Raw genomic sequence first — 21515 nt, 5'->3', positions numbered from 1 at the left:
GAAAGCTAATAAACATGGATTTGTAGAATTAAAAATATTGAACAACCAAAGCAACTCACAAAATTAAAGTTTTATAGCCCAAAGTTGAAGATTGTGTTCCACAGTTTAAATATTTCATATCTGACATTTTCAGACTCTACTATAGTGTGAAGTCTGATTTTGATTTTTCAAGCCAATACAGCTTTTTGAGTTTCATCTTAAAATCTAGATACTTCTAGCTCAGATTCATCGTTATGTTAAAAGGATAGCCAGTGTCTACCTAATGATATTTCCTAAATTCTTTTTAGTCCACCACATGAAAAAATATGCATCTTAGAAAAAATACAGCAGCTCTGTAATGTTCTTCACAGTTTTGATATGATTAACACTAGTTTCCTGTATGAGATGTATTTAAGGAAGCCTGACTGAAAATACACATGCTATTACAGCATAAAGTCTGCAGAGGTGACTGCCTAAAAATAAAACCGTACAGTATCTGGAAAGCAACTCTGCCATACAAGTCAACTAATATTTGAGTCATTGCTCCCAAGGCTATGGTTGCCAGAAGGTTGTCATCTGATTATTATTAGAATTCATGCTTGGTATTCATTCTTAAGGTAGGAGTCAGTCTTTACATCTGCAAACCCAGATATCCGTTTGTTTTTTTTTACCAATTAATGCCAATGTACATTGCTGGGGCTATCAGAATTAGCAAGTATGAGGACACCCATGACAGGAGCAGTTTCTATTAAAAACACAACTGATTAAGCTGTATCAGTAATTGCACAGAAGTAAGTTCACATCTGAAACTTCTCATTTAAGTTAACACATTGATTTGGTGTTCTGGGTGGATTTAACTGCTGTAATTTCATAATTGGACCTGGTTATTTCAAAAGTTACTCAGCCAAACCCACAACTGACTCTACATCTTTAAAACCAATGTGGCTATGCTGATTTATTCCAGTTAATTATTGAAGCTATTCTGTATTGTTTTCACTTATATCAAAGGGACTACCTGTCAAACAAGATGCTGTGTAAAGGCAGGTTAGTAAGACCCTACACGACGGAAATGCACAGTATGTGTTTAAAGAGATGCAAAGATATACGTTGCATCTAGAATCACAGACTATTAAAACATAAGAATACTAGAATACAAGGATATCAGTTGCATCAGCAAAGATAAAATGAACCCAAGCAGCTTACACCGCAAATACTTTCATTTGTAGTTGAGAAACAGTGACTCAAAATCCATGACTATTAACTCTAGGACAGCAATACTGTGGGGAACTCTCCTGCACTGGCAGGGGGATAGATAAATTGACCTAATGGTTCTTTTCCATTTCTAATTTCTCTGATTCTATTAAGTCTTAGTATTTTCAGAAAAACGCAACTGCTTTCCAGGGCCCCTGAGACATGAGGATTTAGGCAGCTCCTCCCTGTAAATAACGCTGCTTTTCAAACAGTAAAAATACAGGCTAGGAGGGGATGTTAAGTCCAGTTTAATAACTTCTAAGATCTGGCACAGCAGAAACTCTTTTTTTCCCCCCTATACTTTTCCTAGTGGAGTTTAATTAAGATTGACAAAGCACTAACTCTAAATCAGCAAGAAGATCCTTAAATCCATTTTGTTGTCAAATATACTTTCTCTGTAAATCACAGAAGTAGCACATATCATTTCACAGATAATGTTTTAATATCCTGCATTGAATAAAACTTTTTTTTTTAATCAAGTTGCAATGGTAGCACTAAACTACACAAGGGGCTTGGGGGTTGCAGATGGCTGCATTACTCTAAATGTTCAAGCTTGACTGACCCATTTCATCAGCACTGTCAGAGCCTTGCACTGATACATGTTGACAACATTTAATCTTAAAAAATTGAAAGAAATGAATTAATATGCAAATTTCATCAGCTTTGTAATAAAAATGTCCTTGAAAAAAAACAGAGAACATGACCCCTGAGGAATAGTGTGAATTATCCCAGCTCAATTCTTTAAGTTAGTCAGAGGTATGTGGGTCCACAAGGAAATCAGCGCAGATTTGACTTGGAAATAATTATGATGAAGAACAAAACACAAGCAGGTTGAATAAATGTAACAACTTGGGAAAAAGTCTTAGTCCTGTTTGTTATTCACTCTGAATTAACAGGATTAGGTTTGGGTTTTGAAAATAAAGGAACACCACCATGTAATTTTAACACCCAAGTAATGTGAAAACAATTTTTTTCTTGCTATCAATTTTAGTAGGTATTAGAAACAGCTCTTGAAAAACCAAGTTTTTTCAATGCACTATCACTTTTGGTACTGAGTAACTTTAGCTGTGATAGTACGTCTGCTGTGTGCAAGCTGGGTAAATATTGTCATTCCTTCAAAAAGAGAAGAGATGTCTAGGTATTAGTCAGGAAGATGAACAGACATTGCTCTGAACATCACTGGGGACCTTGCAAGATTGGAAACAACCATCTCTAGAAAGATGGAGTAAAAATTTGGGAGGTTCTTCTCTTGAGATAAATGCCTACATTAATAAATAAATAGTTTCTATTTTGCAATCTAGCATAGAATCACAAAAAAGTTCACTGCCACAAGCAACCTTTTTCTTAAATTGTCATTATTTGAAACAGACTTCAATTTTTGAAAGATCTGGTAATCACAAATGAATAGGAAACAGCTTTTTCTTCCTGCCACTAATCCGAATTCTCACATGCAGGAATCAAATTCTGAACATCCAGTGTTTGGTTCAGTAAAGTTGAGTTCTGAGAACTCAGCACAGTTGTAGATAATATTTAAACGGTCACTTTATAATAATTTACCTGCCAGGCCCTTATTTTATACTTCCCATGTCAGTCATATTACTTCAACCTCTATGCATTGGAATCCAAAATCCACAGCTAATGCTCTGCTCAGCTCCTCTAGTAGACAATCACATCGTAGTTTCCTTTTGTTAAGTGTGAGGCAGTTTTTGAACATAAGGTTTGAAGGAATTAACTCAGTGCTGTACTTAGACTCCTTGGAAAAGATGTAGTCCAAGTCAACATGTTTTAACAGCATGTTTTTATCATCAAAACCCCACTAGAAATGAGCAACTTTGCGTTACAAGTAAAAATATCTACTGTAATAGTCTGGAAAACACAATGTATCTTTCAGTTCCTCTAAAATGAGCTGTCTAATTTTATAGTTCTATGGAAGACAAACATACTGAAATACAGACTATGATCAACCAATTTAATCTACTCTGTAAGCTTTTCTGGTTTTCTACAAAAATCTTTTAAGTTTCTCCTTTCTCTTCTAACCTACAATCAGTAAAATCCTACTTTTATAGTGCCCCTTGCACCTGTATGCATAAAATGAATACCCTTGCAGTTTAATTATGCAGTATCTATCAGTTTTGAAATGATATAAACTTGCAGACAGAAAAAGAATAAAACCTCTTTAAGAATCCAGAATTAATGTCTGTCAAACTCAGGCTAAATCTTAATCTTCTTGCAACATTTCTCTAAAAGAGATGTTCTTTTATCACCTGGCATATCAAGGCCCACTGGAAAAAAAGGCAAAAAACCCCCATTTGGTTAACATGCTGTGGAACAGCACACTCTTTTCCACCTCACTTCAGGCTATTTTTGAGAGATCTGAACACTTGTATAATAATGAAAAATGTGCAATACTTGTGGGGCATTGCTTGTGCACACATACCTCCGCCCATGCATTCATCATTCCGCAGGTATTGTCAGTGAAAGTTTAATTGCATAAACACTCTGTAACTGTCCTGTCATATTTCTTGTCAGTCTGGATTCCCTCTCCGGGCTCACTATCTCACAAAACTATAATTGAATTGCTACCAAATCACAAGAGGGCCCCCAAAAATAAAATCTTTATGAATAGAATTAGTTTCCTATCAGCAGATTTGACAAATTGTGGCAGAGGAAGGGCCTTAGTGATAATTTCCGAGTTTATTCTAAATCCAGTTATTTGCTGTTTGCTCTTATCTGTTCTTTAGAATTTTAAAGCTCCAGTGAGAAAGAATCCCAAAGAGATCAACAGTAGTATTTTTCCAGGTCCTAGAGAGACCAGTATAAAATAATTAAAATAAAATAAAATAAAATAAAATAAAATAAAATAAAACAAAATGCTGAATTAGCCGTGGCTATGGCTAGACATTGCTTAAACTAATGAGTCTGAATTAGTTCTGAATTATAGTGAATATCAGCCACTAAAAGTCTTTCATATCCTCTCCTAGTCACTTTATTTATTTACTTAGGTCAAATGACAGGTCCTGCAAAATATCTTACTTTGAATGTGTAACCTAAGTCTGTATTACTCGTTTTTTTCCTGTGTGATGCTTTCATATACATTGTATTCCTGAGTAGACACTGAAAGTAATGACCAAGTAAACTTTACACAGAGGTGTGACACATACTTTGTTAGTGATACTGTAAAACTTAAATGCAAATTAAAAAATGACTTATGTTAATATTTTCAGAAAAATGCATTCCATTAGGCTAGCAGTTGGTCACTTTAAGCTGAAGTTGGTATTTTCCTGATATGCATTTTGATTTTATTCTTAGCGACTCCTAGTGAATGGCAGAAAATTATAACTCTAGCAGAAACTTGAAAATATCATTCATTCCACTTTAAAATTTTATTAGCAGCTGGTGCATTAGGAACATAACCTAATGAATAACTTTTAAATGGGACAGAACTTCAATTGGATTGACAACTGTCTGATTGTTTATGTTTTTTAAATGTGCTTATCAAAATCACATAGGATTGATGGGTGTTTTTAGATGAAGTTATGTTTTTGCAAGAGACTTAATTTAGGAATAAGGTTAAGGCTGAGGATAAATGAGTGCATTAGATGATTAAAGAACATTTGTCTTGTGGGACACTTAAGTCATTTGTTTATGACACTCAAAACAAGCTGTAAAATAATAATAAAAAGCACAGGTTTTAACCAACCTCTCTCAAACGGCTGGTTAAAGCTAAAACGGTTGGTCAAAAACTAAAGTTGATTGTTTTTATGCAGAATCACAAAATGTATCATCTTATTAAAAACATGATTCTAGGATATATGGATAAAGTACACTGGATGAAATGGTTGAGATACTACTTTATATCTATTTTTTTTTCTGATTCCCCCCCCCCCCCCCCAAGTTTTTTGGTCAGTTTGGTTGTTTTTTTCTGCTTTTTCGGTTTTTTATTTCTTTTTTTCTTGTGTGGGTGTTTTTTGTTTTTTTTTTTTTTGGGGGGGGGGTGTTTGTTTGTTTGTTTGTTTTGTTCTTTTTTCTTTTGTGGGTTCCCGCCTCTTTTTTTTTCTTTCTTTTCCTGGTTGAAATCCCTCTGACAATACTTATTCTTGGCTGAAGAGGGGTGGGGCTGCAGTGCAGAAGAATGAGATTTCTCACCCCTCTGCAAAGAATCTCATTAAAGAGATTACTTAACATTGCTTTTTTTTAGGTTTTTTTTTGGCTTTTTTGATAGTATTATCATTTTTTTCTGATGTTCTTGCTAGGAGGAAAACCATTATTATAAGGAAACAGATGCCTCAGGAGAAATACAATAGGCAACATGAAACGAAAGCCTTTGATCTTTTGTGTGTAGGTCACTGATTAAAATTTGATTTAGGTAAGCAGTTAATTAGTATTATCATTTGGTGGCTTATTTGGACTGGACTGAGGGACCAACACACTTCCCGTGCCAAAAAGTGCATTAAAATGGATCCCAGTTGGCACTACTGCAGATATTCACAGGAAAAAAACTGGAGTTTGGGCAGGGCACGGACTGTAAACTGCCCTACCACCTCTGCAGATTGTCACTGGAGGGCAAGGCTGGAGAGCAGCAATGAAACAGCATGGGAAAGACTACACTGCTGATGCCCATTCTGTACGTGTTCTGTGGATAAACAAACAGTTTCATTCCCCAGGGCTGTCTCCATCTGGCACCTATCATCAGAATGAAATTCACTTAAAACAAAACAAAACAAAAAGAAAAAATTAAAAAAAAAAAGGAAGCTCTATGTAACTGATGCTAGCACAACTACATCTTTTCATTCCATGTTCTACAAAACCTTTAAGGGTAATGCACTTTGATAAACTACAGTTAATGAAATAATTAGTCCTAATCACCTACACTGGACTGGATTAGTACTGTGCTTCAGTTCTGCCACATTATCACCCATTAAGTGTCCAGTCCCGGGAGGGAGCAGCCAGCACAGCTGCTGGCTGCACAGCAGCCATGGACCTGTGCAACACCCTCACTATTGTACTAAAAAAAGCCCTACCTTTTTGTCTGGTGTAGATGAGTATCGCCATCGCCCTTACAGGTGGCACTGGAAAGAACCTGACCATGCTGGGTGCTGTACAGACACAGAATAGACAGCTCGCTGATAGCTGACCTTCTGCTGCTAGAGGGTGACAAATTCAGACTGTTCAGGATTCAGCATCACAGAGGACTCAGGGAACAAACAGGGGAGTGGATTTTTTAATCGCCCCGCAGCTAGTTGAGCAATTTACTGCAGTAAAAAAAGTAAAATGTAATAAAATCAGAGACAAAAATCAGCATCTATTTTACCTGGTGATAGACAAATAGAGATGATAAAGCAATGACATATTAGGCAAGTTATTCAGAGTGGTTTTATACTATTGACAGCTGAAATGCAAGGGGTATCCGAAAGAAACTGCCTGGGAAAAGCTCCGAGAGCTGGAAGCAGCAAACCTTTCACACAAAAGCACTATTTCCAGACTTTTCCCAGTGTGACCATAACTAAAATTGTTCACTGGAGGCAGACATTCCTTTTGGCCAGTTCTGGCTTTTCTGATCTCTGCCCCCTGCAGAGGTGAATCAATACCAAGTAATATCATCCTTTGTATCTCTGCTGTTTTGTGTATATAAAGAAGATAGAACTGTGTAATTTTGACAAGAACAAGGTTTTAGTCTGTAGTGTGATGAATTAAACATAACCGATTTATAACAAGCCAAGAGCTTTAAGCAGCCAGGTCTGATCCACTGGAAATCTCAGATTATTAAACTTTGGTACTGTTCTACTCTAATATGCAAAAGACACAGCTTATTCAGCTGCAATTAAAAGTATAGTATTTGAAAGACAATATCACCACAGGTTGGGGAAGTAAAGGCTGTAGAGCAATTTTATGCTACAGAGGAACACAAAACCTTAAAATATTTGTTCAAATAGAATAATAATTTCTAGCTTTTATTACTCAAAATTTAAAAGGAGGAATAAGCAAAATTTCTAGACCACAAAATAATTTTGTGATTTAAATTTAATTTAAAGAGGCCATCAACAAGTTTGTCAAAAAAACCCACGATTTTCTACAGTTAGTAAATAGAGATAATGAGTAGGTAAATGTTACTTAATTTGAAAACTTACACAATGATACAGAGTGAAACTTAGAAGGCAGAAATCAAAGGAGGCTGGAAATACAATAAGATGTGAAAATTTTAACAACAGGATGGAGGAAAAAAGCCAAGGTGATTTAAGGCTACATAGATGAATACGGTGACAGACTAAAATGATTGTTTTGTTTTGGAAAATATGGCCTTCACCTGAAACTAAGAGGCTAAATTGAAAGAGCTTGGACAAGGGCACAAAATAAAAACTGTGGAAAACTTCCGAACAAAGGACTTCTGACAGAAGTATGAAATGAACAGTATCTCTGTGTACGGAAAGGAATAATCTCTAAATGCACATGTAGACTGATTATCACAAGTAGCTATATGAAATTATCTCCTGTGACAAATTGCAAACACAATTACTGTGACTTTTCCAGACTAAGCTCTATGATCAAGAACAATCTCATGTAAAATTGAGGATATTCAAAGGGACAAGTTAGTCTTATTTCTCCCAACCCTTTAGCTGACATAAGAACACACTCCATTTGTACTGTTATAGATATGTGATGAATGAAATAAAAATCTGGAAAAAGCAGCTGGGGAAATCAATAGAGGCAAGTAGACATTCTCAAGTCTACTTCACCTGTGTCTTTGTCTTTATTAAGGGAGGGAAGGAGTACAGTAGAAGATCCATGCAGTCTCTAATCCTCCAGCCATATTTTTAGTTTCCTCTTCCCTGTTCTCAAAGAACTTACATGACCACACTGAATACTGCTTTGTCCAGAGTGCAACAGGGGTTCTGTTGGGTGGTTTCCTAGTCATGGAAGAGTTAATAGAATTTTTACATAAAAATAAGTTCTTTTAAGTATATGTTTATCACAGTGCATAAAGATCAAATTAAAGCTAAGGTAGATTTTTATCCTATTTATACTGGTTTGGAAATTTGAAATATAATAAATATACTTGCCTAATTTTGTAACATAATAAAGACATAAGCAGTAGCTGATTTCACAACTTACTATGTATTTCTTATATGCTCATAAATAGATACATATATATATACTTATATACATACACTGTACTCAGGCACTTTCATGTGTCTATATCTCTGTATAATGACTTACTTCATGGCACACTTGTAATAGAAATTTCATTTTCAATCGAGCAGATAGCTGTTGCAAGTTATCTGCTGGCTTTATCTTTATTTACCTTACATAAACATGGATGGGAACTTTGTGTTTATTTGATATAAATTAAACATAAATTCTAGATTTTACTTTCATTTATTAATTACTGACTAAAGATGACAGGTTCCCCTTGTATAGACTGCCACAACATTGAAAAATTCTGTTGAAGGAAGAAAGCGTGCACTTATTCTAAGAGCCAATTTCTACTTTAGAGTAAAATACAAGTTAATGCTTCAGGATTAACTACGGCAAAGGAACCTAGAATAATATAAACTTTGAGCCAAATTTAGCTCTGTGGTAAACAGAGGCAGCTGAGCCATGATTATTAGAATTAGGAAAAATCCAGCCTTCTGCAGTAGCAATTACACACATCCCAGGTTAACAGACAGATGAAATGACAGTGTTCTCTGGAAGAGTCAAATTCAAACATCTCAACCTCACCGGTTTCAGAATAAATAAAATTTTCCCTACATCTGAGTATTTGCATTGATGTTGTTGTCATCGCTACTGTACTTTTACTGTACTGTTGACTCATGGCTGGAATGAAAACAAATTTTAACATTAGCATGCATACAGATTAGCCTGATATTATCCTACCACATAATGATTCCAAAAATCTCTCCAAGATTAATGATGATCACGTAATTCCAGAAAGTCAGCACTATATATGTAGAAATATATTGGCAATAAAAACCAGTCACTGTTGTGCCTTTCCCCAGTTGGGGATCTCTCACTTTTCTTTGATTTCTAAAGGCTTCAGATCAATAACTGGAGTGACATTATTAACAGCTCCCTCAACACCTTGGCCAGCACTAATATTAAATCCATTATACCTTCTGTTTGACATTTGCAGTACAGCAGAAAGTGCTGTAGATACAGTCAAACTGCCTTGGGAATGGGGTTGGATGCGGGGTTAGTGAGATGGCTTCCCTTGCTTGACTCTAAATTCATCTCATTGATAGAAAACTTCAGCTATTCAGAAAACTACACTAGGCAGCAAATAATTCACCTGTCAAAGTGGGGGAAAAAAAAAAATCACTTTCAAGCTGTTTTTGAAATACATTACCAAAGGGGCTTCAAAAAATATCTGACATTCCTTATTGTCATCACGTTTACAGAATTTAATAGGTATCACAACACACATCACAGTGTTTCCAAACGAATGCTTTACAAGTGAATGATGCTGGAAACAAGAAAGTACACAGTTGTTTGTTTTAACTTTCATGGTAAGTTTTTTAAGGCATTTCTTGTGCATTGTGGGCAGCATGCAATAATATAGTTCAACCAACTTGAACAGTAATTGTGGGAAAAATTAACTGGCAGTTCTCAGGGTATTTACACTGGCATATCTCATATGTATGTTTAATTCCTCAGCATACCCATTTACTGTGGTATTCCCTGGACTCTATTGCTGACTTTCTGGCTGAACTGCATTCAGGACAGAACACGACGTGGGGAAGCTATGACTAGGATACCTTTAGATTCCCTATTTGCGAGTATTTAACAGCAGCTTAGAGTACCTTATGGAACAGTACTGTTTTAATGTGACTCCCCTCCTGGCTGTACCTCTGTTTAACACCAGGAGCTATGAACCTGAGTATTCAGGGTGACTATTCTAGGAGCCAGAAAATCAGCCAGAGAAAAATTTTAAATTCTACTTTTAGACTGTCATTGCCGGCACGCAAGAATGAATAGAAAATACATGTAGTGGCTGTGGGCTGATGTGCTTCACCTCAGGTTCAGTCAGCACTAAGACTCTATGACAGTACAATTCCAGTAGCCTGTTTGCATTTGCTGTAAATGATTCTCCTAACTACATTTCCAGTTTCTGTCCAACTGAAAGCTGCAGCAGGGAGGAAACTGTAAGCTGTGCAAAAGCAAATGAAAGAAGCAGAAGCTGGTGGCACTAGCTGGGGGTTGCCAAAATGGGAGAATAGCAGCTCAGCAGAATGCTTTTTGGCCTCACTGAAGCTTCTCACACTGAGTTTAGGAAAAAATTTTGCTTTAAAAGGAGAAAATAAGGCAACAAGAACAGGTTATGTACCATGTTCTCACCTGCTGTGCCTTCACAAGAAGTTAAGCTCTTGCGACAGCACTTCTGATGAAACCTTGCTGTCATGGGAGCCAGCCATCCCTGTCATGGAACAAACACTAAAACACAGCAAGCTTGCAGCTTCGTTTTCCTCTGGTATAATCCGGGGTTTGCCTTCCCTGTTGCTTTTACAGATAGCAGACTGACCCAAAAAAGGAGGTGTCTGCTCGCTAGGTCTCTGCCATCTTTCTGCCTGAGGTTGATGCTTATCAGCAGCTGCAATTCACAGGTCAGCTTGGCCACTACTGAAACCTCCACTGATTTCAGCTTATATTAATATCCTGGCTGTGAAGGTGACAACTGACAAGAGAACAACCTGTCCATGTTCTTCCTTCACCTTTGGTGGCATTAATCTGTTGTGGAGGTCACAGTGTGGAAGTGGGGCAGTAACCTCTTAAGTGACTTTAGCAAACTCCAGAATGAAAATCCTAATGAACCATTCTTGTCTGCATGTGGGATTAAAGAAAAAAGTAAAACAAAAACTGAGGTGAATGTCTCTGAGGTTCTGGGCCCTATCCTACTAGTTTGGGTTTTATTACATGTGGATAAAGTAAAGTAAGCCCTTTCCCTGTTAAAAGGTTTATTACAACATATAGAAGAGTGTTTCTTTTAGTCACAGACAACTCTGAGCAATAACTGCTGTTTCCAGATGATTCTTCTGAATATTTACCCAGTTTTGAGGTGAGTTCTGCAACAGAAGTGAGATCCATGCTGCTTTAGAACCACTGCTGGCAATACCCAAATCAACAAATCTGAAACCAGCTTGGGCATGTCAACAGGTGCTGCAGCTTGGGGGGTACCAGCCATGAAGGTACATATGAAGATTCAGAAAGAATCAGAAAGCAAAGCCTTCCAGCAAATACATTCATTCCAGCCACAAAGTAAACTGTTCATATTTTATGACTTGAATAAAATTATATCAGCAGTAAGAAAATACCTGAAGTTTTCTACTCCCATATACTTTTGCTAAGGACCACTAAGAACGCCAAATGAGTGAATTTGGAACTCTCATACCTTAATCAAACATGGATGGGGCTCTAAAACTTTAAAAGAAATATGATTTCCACAGCATAGCTTGAGGGCAGGACTGCAAGGAAGTTCAGCGGTCAATAAGGTGTTAAAGTAATTTCATTTTTTTAATTTCCTTGGTTTTGAAACCACCCAAAGAAACAATTTAATTACTGTGCAGGTTATTGTTTGAATACTTCCACCTGGGCTTTTTAAATTTACACTTTACTAAAATGGACAGGGTGGGAAAAGAGTGACTCTCCTCTACACTTTACTTCTAGTATTTGACTGGTAACAGCACCATTTTGCTGGACATTTAGTCTTTTTACAGGCTTCTACTATTTCACTGTAATTTCAACAGAAAAAAAGATATCTTTAAAGTTAAAAATCTAGAATTATCAGAATATTATACCCTTCAGTTCTGCCTGGGATATTTCTTGAGGTTTGTTGTTGTGGGTATTTTGTTTTTTGTTTATTTTTTTTTGTTTGTTTGGTTTTATTTTGTTTGTTTTTTTTTTTTGTCTTCTGACACGTTGTTACAAGATGTTTTGTAAGAAAGTTACATTCTTACTCAGGCAAACTCAGCATTAGCCTATGGGCACCTGTCCTTGTATCTGATGTCAATCCATGCACAGGAAATGCAGTTACTAAAAGTATGCTCTGCTAAGACCTGAGCAAATACACTTCTGTAACAGAGCTTTCAGGCACTAATCTCTTCTACCCAAACAAAGCAGTTATTTTTCTCTACCAAGACTTTCCCCAAGAAAGTATTTTAGTGTTTTTCAGTATTGCTCACTCCAAGAAAGGCACTTCTTCTACTAAGCAGTAACTCAGAAAAAAAAAAAAAAGTGTAAATTTTCTTTACATTTAAGCAATTTTACTTAATTGACCAATTCTTTAATTGCATATGTTTAACCTGAGGTTAGATGTGAAAAATTACAGTCAACGATTTTGGATAACACATGCGAGGATGAGACTTTTAAGGGAAATGGATTTGCAACCAGTCCCCTGCTAGAGTAACTAATGTTCTACTTTTCAGCTAGAGTTTAAAAGTGAAATGCTATACACTGTACTTCAGGCACCCCATGGGTTAACTTGCTGTTGTAGTTATTCTTTCACCAAAGTTCTGTCTGATATATTTTGCTAAGTTGTCTAAATCCTGCTGTAGTATCGATTTCTCCCTTTAAAAGCTCTCACCCATTCAGTAAACTCCAAGGACCCCTTGTCCCAGCTCAATTCAGTCTAAAATGCAGCTGGGATATGTTATTCCTGACATCAGCCTTACAGTTACTAACTGATGTTATTGATATAAGATGGTTTTAGGAACAGAGAGGGAAATGTTTCTTTAGCAGAGAGAAATACACAGTAGTTCTTAAAATCCTTGGATAACTGTTTTGCCCAAATAAAGAGATATTTTTTCCTTATTCTGTTGCCCCTTGAAAACAGCTGGTTTTCCATTTACTGGGCACATAACAGTAGCTATATTGAATTTATTAAAGGACAGTGTTGCCATTATAATTCCAAGCCTGCAGAGTTATTACAACTAATGAAAAGATACAAGTAGATACGTAGAAAAAGTAAATTAACCATCCAGGCAGCATGGTCCAGAGGTTCTCTTCTCACAATGGGATTCTGCAAGATAGGTTTTACATCAAGGCTTTCAAATTGCCCTAAAATCTTTACTGTTAGTATTAAGCTGAATTGAAGGTTTCAGAGATTACAAAGAACATACCCACTGAAGTGCCAGTCTTGAAAATACCTACTCACATGAGTAAAGCTTTTTGTCAAACACGTCTTCTGAAAGTATGTCCTTAAAACCCCTTTTCTTCTGCTTTGTGCTGTCCAGTAAGTATATATATTTAATTACCCCCATTATCTTCAGCCTAATTTCAGAGAAGAAAGTCTGCTACTTGAAAAAAAACACCTCTTATTATGCTGCAGTATCACTGCTTCTTAGGCTAGCTTAGTCAGTTATTTTCTTCTATTATAATGCCAAATGTTATTTAGATTTCAGTCATTTAGTAATGCTACACTGAACACATCAAGGATTCTGAAAAATTCTATACCTACTAGCTGCCTCTTCATTTTCATAATAATCACATATTGATATCGTTTTTTCCCCAAAATTACACACACTGTTATTTAAAAAATATCTTAGTGTCTTAACACAGCTAAAGAGATTATGATGCAATGAACAGCAGTCTTCAAAAACATTCTTTCGTGTTATTAAGATACAGAGAATCTAGTTAAAACTCTTTCAGCTTTTAAGGAACCATAAGGAGCTTTGAGATGTACAGCTTGACACTAACTTTTTAACAAACTCCCTTGGAGCTATCATCTGCATTAGTGAAGATACTTAGTTAAAGGTAGCACCCTACCCTGCTTTACAGAACTCTATCAGTCAATTTAAATGTTGTTATTAGCTGCAGTTTGACAAAACTGCAAATAATTTACATAACAAGAAGAGTATATAATTTTTTTAAGGAACAATTCATTCCTTTCTGCCATGTACAAAGAATAGAGGCTGAATCTTTCCAGCCTGAATATTATAAGCTTGTAGTGGCATGAAACGCAAATGGTAGTGTTGAAAACCCATGTTCAGGGTGAGAAAAATGTTTAAATTCCAAACCAAATCTGCACTTCTGGTTGCTTATAAGCAGTGACCCTCAAGTTTAAGATTAAACACGTTTGAAGAGAAATAAAGGTCACCAGTGATATGAAGGAAGTGTCAAATAAGAAAAAAAGAAAACTGGAATAAGTAGTTTTATTTTTCTAAAATACACTATAACTCTATAACAATCTAAGTGGAACAACCTTATTTATAAGGCATATACTAGCCAAACCCCAAACATAAACTCTAACACCTGGTGGCAGCAATTACAGCAATGGGCATTTATATTTTTACAGCATGCATGACAATGGAGATGAGTTGTATATCCCTCCCTCTTCCCTCCTCCAGTTTCCCTGTGAATAAGATGAAGTGGGTGTTCATTCAAAGCAGGATGAAACCCAGAAAAGCTCCTCAATCAAATCTAAAATGGGATATCTTCCTACCTAATATTAAGAATCCACTAGAGACAGCAAATTGGACTACAGCCTTGGCTGAGCTTTGGGAATAGGAGCAGACAAGCACAAACACTATTACTGATTCTGGGTTCTCTGCTGCAAATAAGGCTGTTTCAATAATCCTAATGATAATGAAAGGCAGATGAAAAAAAAAAAAATCCAGATACAGGATTTCAAGCAATCTTCTCAGATTCCTGTTTCCCAAACCATAAATTAACCCCCAGATCAATAAGTTGGGAAGCTTACTGCATGGCAATGCCCTCAGCTGCTTTTGTCAGCTTCACTCACATGGGGTCACAATGGAACAAGGATTATTTTGAGAAAAAACATTTAACCCAAGTCCCTAGAGAACAAATCTTTCTTTTTCTCCTTTTATTGAGTTCTGTAGGAGCATATCTTGATTGTATATATTCTTTACATATTTCCTTTTGTGATCGCTTCCAGATGGTATTGTGAACATAATATTTAGCACATTAAATATAGATTAATTTTTCCATGCTTCTACAGCTTACATACAGAGAAGCAGTTTTATATTTTCCTGCTTGCTCCAACACTTCTAATGTTAGCTTTAAGCTTTATTTCCTTTTGTCTTTTTTAATGCTCAGTAATAAAATACTTTTTTTTTTTCAAGAGCCTGTTTGAAAACAACAGATCAAGTACAGTACAAACATCTTTAAATAGTAAAAAAATAATTTCCCAAGTAAGCAAATAAAACTTTGCACTTCAAATCAGGCCTTGATTCATTAAAAATCTTAAACTTCTCATGAGAAAAATTAACATTTAAACCACTGCTGCTTGGCCAAGCACTCCACCACACAAGAATATGAAATATCTCCTCTAAAAAAGTACAAAAAGGACAAAACCACAAATGTGGAACTTCAATTAATTTAAAGCCCCAATCAGCAAAGAATAAATCCTTCGCAGATCTAATTACCAGAGCTCTCGGAAGACCCAGGCCGACCAGCCAATCTTCCTCGTGTTTGAACAGCTTGATGAACTAGGGGACTGATGGATATCAAGTCATTTTGTTTAATTTATAAATGGATTTTCCCCTAATACTTAAATTATCATCAGTACAACACAATGAAAATGGGAACATTCTGAATGCAAAGTCTATAAGAGGCCTGGAAGGAATTCCAATGAGGAATGTCACCTCTGTTCATTCCTCTATACAATTGATCTAATTAAATACCGAGGTTGGAAAGGCAGTTTAAAATGTAGCCATTACTGTTTTCTTTTTAGCCTTAATTTATCTGTTCACATCTTTCAAGTACCTTCTGATGTTAAAAAAAAGAGCTAAGAATTCTACAAGTCCCAAATACTTTTCATTCTTCACAAGCTAATATTCATAAAGCCTATCCAAAGATTTTGCTGAATAATAAATAAATGTGTTACTTTTAACCACGGTAACAATAAAAGAGACGAGATACTAAATCTGAACCTTTTCAATAATTTGAAAGAGAAACTAAATGAACTAGTACCTTTTGTATGTATTGTTCAACCAAAATTAGATCTTTGCTATTATACTTATTAAAATGTCTCTTTATTTTCAAATCTCTTCCTTATTTAATTACTGCTTGGAACTTGAAGCTGCCCTGAATTGTTAAATACCATTAGACCTATTTATAGTCTTTTCACACTAGCGACTCGAGCTCAACCATTTGGTAAAGGTCCTGCCCGCCAACCTACTCATTGCAATTGCAATTCCCACCTGGCTCAGGGGTCTCAGACTGGGAAGATGAGGATGCTGAGCTGGCTCCATCCTCTGCTGTACCCTGTGAGAGAAGGCCTCGCCCTGGGGGAAGCTTCATGCCCAGCTGCTCTGCCATCTCCACATGGTCTCCTGGGTGGACGTAGTCAAACACACTGCTGCCTGTCAGTTCCACCTGCAGGGGCAAAAAAAGAGGAGGGGGTTGGGGTGTGTGAAATGTGCAATCATTTAAGCATTTATTTCTCCAAGTTTTAATCTGCTACACTTTAAACACTGGATGTAGCACTCCTGTCATTAGAAACAAAGATGCTCAGTTAGACAAGACAAACAACATTCATTTAGGGACTGGTGGTCTTATTTTTATTTTTATTTTTATTTTTTTTCTGCAAAATCATGCAAATAAAAGAAAATGGTATGAGTACCAGCCTACGTTTGTAATCACTAAATATATAAAGATGCAAAAGTACAAATATATCTATATGACTTAATGAAACATCACATAATTATACAGGGGATAATGTGTGTGTGTGTCCATATAAACCAAAAATTTATGTTTATGGATGTCTGCTCGGCATGCAAATCTCAGCTCAGCCATAGATGTACAGATATAATTACTGTCTCCATAACATAAACAAACAAACCCACAAAAGTGATTGGAAGTAAACCATTTTCATAATGAACCACTATATTGTTATAAATAGACATACATAAACCTGTACTAGGTAGACAATGTATTTATTTAAAGCTCTGCCACAGAATTTAAGAATGTATGCAGATAAGTAATTTTTCATCAATAAAGTTCATTAGCTCAATAATCATAGCAGAATCCTAGGCATAAGAAAGGTCAAGCATAGTGTGGACTGGCAAACTGTTTTCTTTTGCTGGTGTCAGCTTATTCCATCTCAATCTAATGAAACAGACAATACATATCCCTTTAAACATTTAATTATTTTGTATTTCCAGTCTATGGAGACCGCAATCTGTGGGGAAATAAGAGTACAGAACAAGCACATAGAAATCCCCCAATAAACAATGAGGGGAGAATTCTAACCAAGCTGAAATGAGGAGTAATTCTTCAGTGATGAAGACAGTATTTCAGATTTCAGGTTTTTAATTTTTAAGCTAGAGACTATTGCTTTTGCAGATTCTCTTAAATCCTAATGTTCTTTACTGCTGGCACAGAATGGTCATGCTTTTAGAATGTGAACATTTCTAATACAACAGGTTATGTCTGCCCAAAGAGAAAGGGTAGGGATTACGCTAAAAGGGTAAGTAAATACCTCTTTTAAACTGGAGGTGAATTTCATCGTTCTGCAAAGGTGTGCAATGATTAGACTGCAGGTTAACGACATCTCCTTCTAGATAAGGTACTTAAGAGACTTTTAAAAGTTTTATTCCTCTTTGCTCACTGTGGTTAAGGTTTCTGATTTTTCCTTTCTCTTATTACATCTTACTTTCACACCTTTTGGCTGGCAAACAGATACCCACGGTGATAGCCACAGGCAGGGAGCAAACTGCAAGGCTGCATCTCAATGGCAAATCCCTGCCAATTATTTTAAAACTAATTATAAATCTCTTTCCTGTAAAATCATAACCCTAGCTGAAAATAATCCACATTCCAAATAGAACACGGGTTACATTTTAAAATAGACTTTTCCCCAAGGTTGAATTTAATGTCTTGATTGCGCATATTCCCAGAAAATAAATGGTTCAATTGCAGCAAGCAGTTTTAGTTTGGTTCATCTAAATTCTAAAAGTGAAGTTCACGAACCTTTACTAAAATCATCAGTGAAAATGAGATAGTTCAGTTTTAGTACTAAATCATACTCCACGCAGTATTGCATTTCCAGGAGCTAGATCATTCTACAGTAACTATTTCATTCATCTGCTATTGTTACAGAGTGTAAATCAGGATTCATAAATGATCAGTTTGTATCCTTTGGGAAGGAGGGATTACATGTAAATAATCCCTTTAATGTACGCATCGCCTCTAAGCATTTCACACAGCAATAAATTGGTAAACTGAATTTGAGCAATTAAGAAATTAAATGAAACTAATAAAATGTGTATTTCAATATTTCTTGATGGTTATTTGGGGATTAGTGAATATGAAAACAGTCACTCCTTCTGTATGAAAGTAAACTGAAGCTCTTCTTTGATAAACTGTCAGCTTCTCACTACTGCATTTCAATCACAACTCCTCTTACAAAATACTTCAGCATATCTTTCATTCCACAGCTGTATTATTAACTACGTTAAACTATGAAGTCCAAGTACCCATTTCGGATACAAGTACTCACACATCCCATAGCAAATAGCAAGAAGAAAAGCTACATCAGAACATAGAATCATGCTACATATAAAATTATTAACCCTAAATGTTTTGAGGCAGGAAAGGCACCGTAACAACTAGAGCTTTACTTCTCTCCACTCCACAACCCCTGCTCCCACTTCCCCAGAAAACAGCCATGGTTCAAGGGCAGCCTGTGAAGAAGTGAAATGAGAAAGCACATGCACAGGAATAAACTGCTCAATAGGAGCAATACAGAAATGCATGGGCTTTACAGGGCAGGACATTTACCGGACACTGACCTGGCCTATCTTTACTTGTCTTGAGGAAACTAGACACTGATCTGATGAGCTAATGGTGAAGGAAAGTAAGGGAAATTCCAGCATACTACCTATGACAAGTACGCTTTATAAGGAGCAATGGCAAGGTTCATGATCAATGTCACCGAGGCCATGGAAACAGAATCCTAGTTGCTCAAACTGGAATTTTCCATACATTCTATTAAGAGAATTAAAATGAACCAGAAATAAAAGGATGATTTTTTTTTAATTTTTTTTTTTTTTTAAATAACAACATTGTTATTCATTCATTCAGTATTGTTACAAGATGTTGCAAATAAACCTGTCTGCTCTCAGGCTATGGCCAGGTTAATGACCCCGGTGCTGTACAAATGAAAGATGAAACAAAAATGCAATTATATTTTCCTTTTCTGCATATGGAGTTATAAGAAGAAGTATGATCTAATTTGTTCTTACTGCCAATCTTGAGCTGAACTCAAGACCATTCAAAATGATGCTCTGACCTAGCTATACTATGGACTTGTATGGCAATAACAACAGAAATCCCTCAGAAAATCACTGCAACCTTGGGTGTCAAAAATAGAGAAAAGCCATGAACAACCTAATACCCAGAAGTGGCAGTTTAATAGTGTCCTTCATATCAGCCTGTAGCTTAAAAATACAGACTCTAAAAAGAAATATTGGACTTTGAGAAGACCCCATATAATTGCACAGGTTGGATCTTGTCATTAGTCAATTTACTCTTCCTCAGATTTACAACTCTGGGTGTAACAAAATCTTTGGCATGAGATGCAGACTGAGATTTTTTTTCACCCTTCAAATTAATTTATTTTGTACTTACTGGAAGTCAATTCAGTAGCACTGAGTTTTAGGCTTCTATTTGCTCCTGAGAGAACTGCCTTTTCAGGATTTTACTACTCAACAAAACATTAAGCATGTGCTTAATACTAAACTTGTGTTAAAGTTTCCTCAAGGTAAATGTGATGCAAATGAATGTTTGGTTTCTTTGCTTAATATGGATGATCTCTGCATCTCTGAGCTGCGCTGTTGTGAGCTGCCACTTACAAAGAGATGTCAATTTTGTAGGATACAGACTGGATCATTTTAAGCTAATTGCTGCAGAAAGAGAAGTTCATTGGGAGGAGGAAAAAATGCCTGATAATGCCACCCCTGCAAGTTGCCTGGATGGGGGGAAGAAAGTGAGAGAAAAGCCCAAGGTAATTTGCCAACAGTGTAGCCACCCAGCTTATATTTTACTTCCATAATCATTTATAATAACACAGCAAAATGAACAACACTGAGCAGCTTTGTTCCTATCGTAATGTATAACCTCTCAATACTTCATGTACAATAATACCTCCATGAAAATCAAGCTGGATTACTTCTGCTTCTTTGTACAACACTTTGCATGACTAAGAGCAGCAAGTGACAACACATTCTCCAGTAACTGAGATTGATTATTGGTGCTTCATCACATCCATAATCATGATGCATGCAGCACGGAGAGATGGAATTATTTTCATACACTGCCCTGATTGGTAGAAAAACCTTTTTTTCTAACAGAACTGAATATGTATAGGATGCATGCAATATGCTCTAGAGGAATGAGTATTGTGCTAGCTGTCAAAAGGTCTCTAGCTATACTCCTGCCTTGCCTGGCTCTGAGCAAGACGAGTCACACATGCTGACTGCATTTGCTACTCTTCTGTCACAGTGGTCACCACTATAAATAAATGGAAATTTAACGGTGGTTACCACTCTGTAGTATTTGAGATACTATTGTTTTACTATTAGCAATAGGGAGAATATGAAAGAAATGTAAGAATTGAGTGTGGTACATAATGGAAAGTATGGCTATGGTAGGTCTGGATTTTATTTCAGTAACATTGGTTTTACAGCTGGTTAACTGGACTGACTTCAAAAGAATTGCTGCAGATTGTTACTAATGAAGTGAGTGTGGAGTGTGGACCTCTGTATCTGCTTACTGCTACAGGAAACTGCAGATTCTTTAGCAGAAAATCTGGTTAGCAGTTTTTTCTTTTCTTTTACAGTGCACTAGACAATATGTTTATTTCCAAAAATCTCAGAGGACTTAACGTTTTAAAGAAGTCATTGTTAAGCCACAAAATCCTATATGTTATATAAGAATAGCTGAGATATTGCATATTCATTTTCCTATTTGGCAGCTTTGGAGTTTGGTGAATTATGTGACTATTTTGAAGTTCAGGTGACTTTCCTAATCCAGAATCATCACATCCTGCTGGAGAAATGCAAGCAAGAATTAATCTGGCTTTTCAAACAGATACATCAATAGCCTTTGCTATTCTCCCTGTACTGACCAGTACTGTCTAACTGTGGTATTACTGCAACAACTAAAGTTAGCGCTACAGTAAATCTCATTTGCTTAAATGGATAAACATTGCTTTGAAGTTGTGGAAATGGGCAGTGCACTGCAAACTCTATGACTAAGGAGTGATTAATTACATACTTCTAAGGTGAAATATGGCGACAAATAACTCAGCAAAAGAAAAAGCAGTGTTA

The 21515-nt window shown here is 36.2% G+C and overlaps 1 protein-coding gene across 6 annotated transcripts in view; it reads right to left on the bottom strand.

The window, feature by feature from the left end:
* The window catches only part of NPAS3 (neuronal PAS domain protein 3), a 607962-nt gene that overhangs the window by 78648 nt on the left and 507799 nt on the right, over window positions 1–21515 (bottom strand). For all 6 annotated transcript variants that reach the window (XM_062623101.1, XM_062623117.1, XM_062623146.1 and 3 more), the window contains one exon: window positions 16386–16560. In XM_062623101.1, the coding sequence (XP_062479085.1) occupies window positions 16386–16560 (175 nt within the window). The remainder of the gene's footprint in view (window positions 1–16385; window positions 16561–21515) is intronic.

The sequence above is a fragment of the Pezoporus occidentalis genome, unplaced genomic scaffold (genome assembly GCF_034315485.1).
Source record: "Pezoporus occidentalis ecotype Australia unplaced genomic scaffold, CSIRO_AGI_Poc_V1 ctg108, whole genome shotgun sequence".
NCBI lineage: Eukaryota > Metazoa > Chordata > Aves > Psittaciformes > Psittacidae > Pezoporus > Pezoporus occidentalis.
Note: the sequence above shows the minus strand (reverse complement) of the source record. Positions and strands in the feature narration are given on the sequence as shown.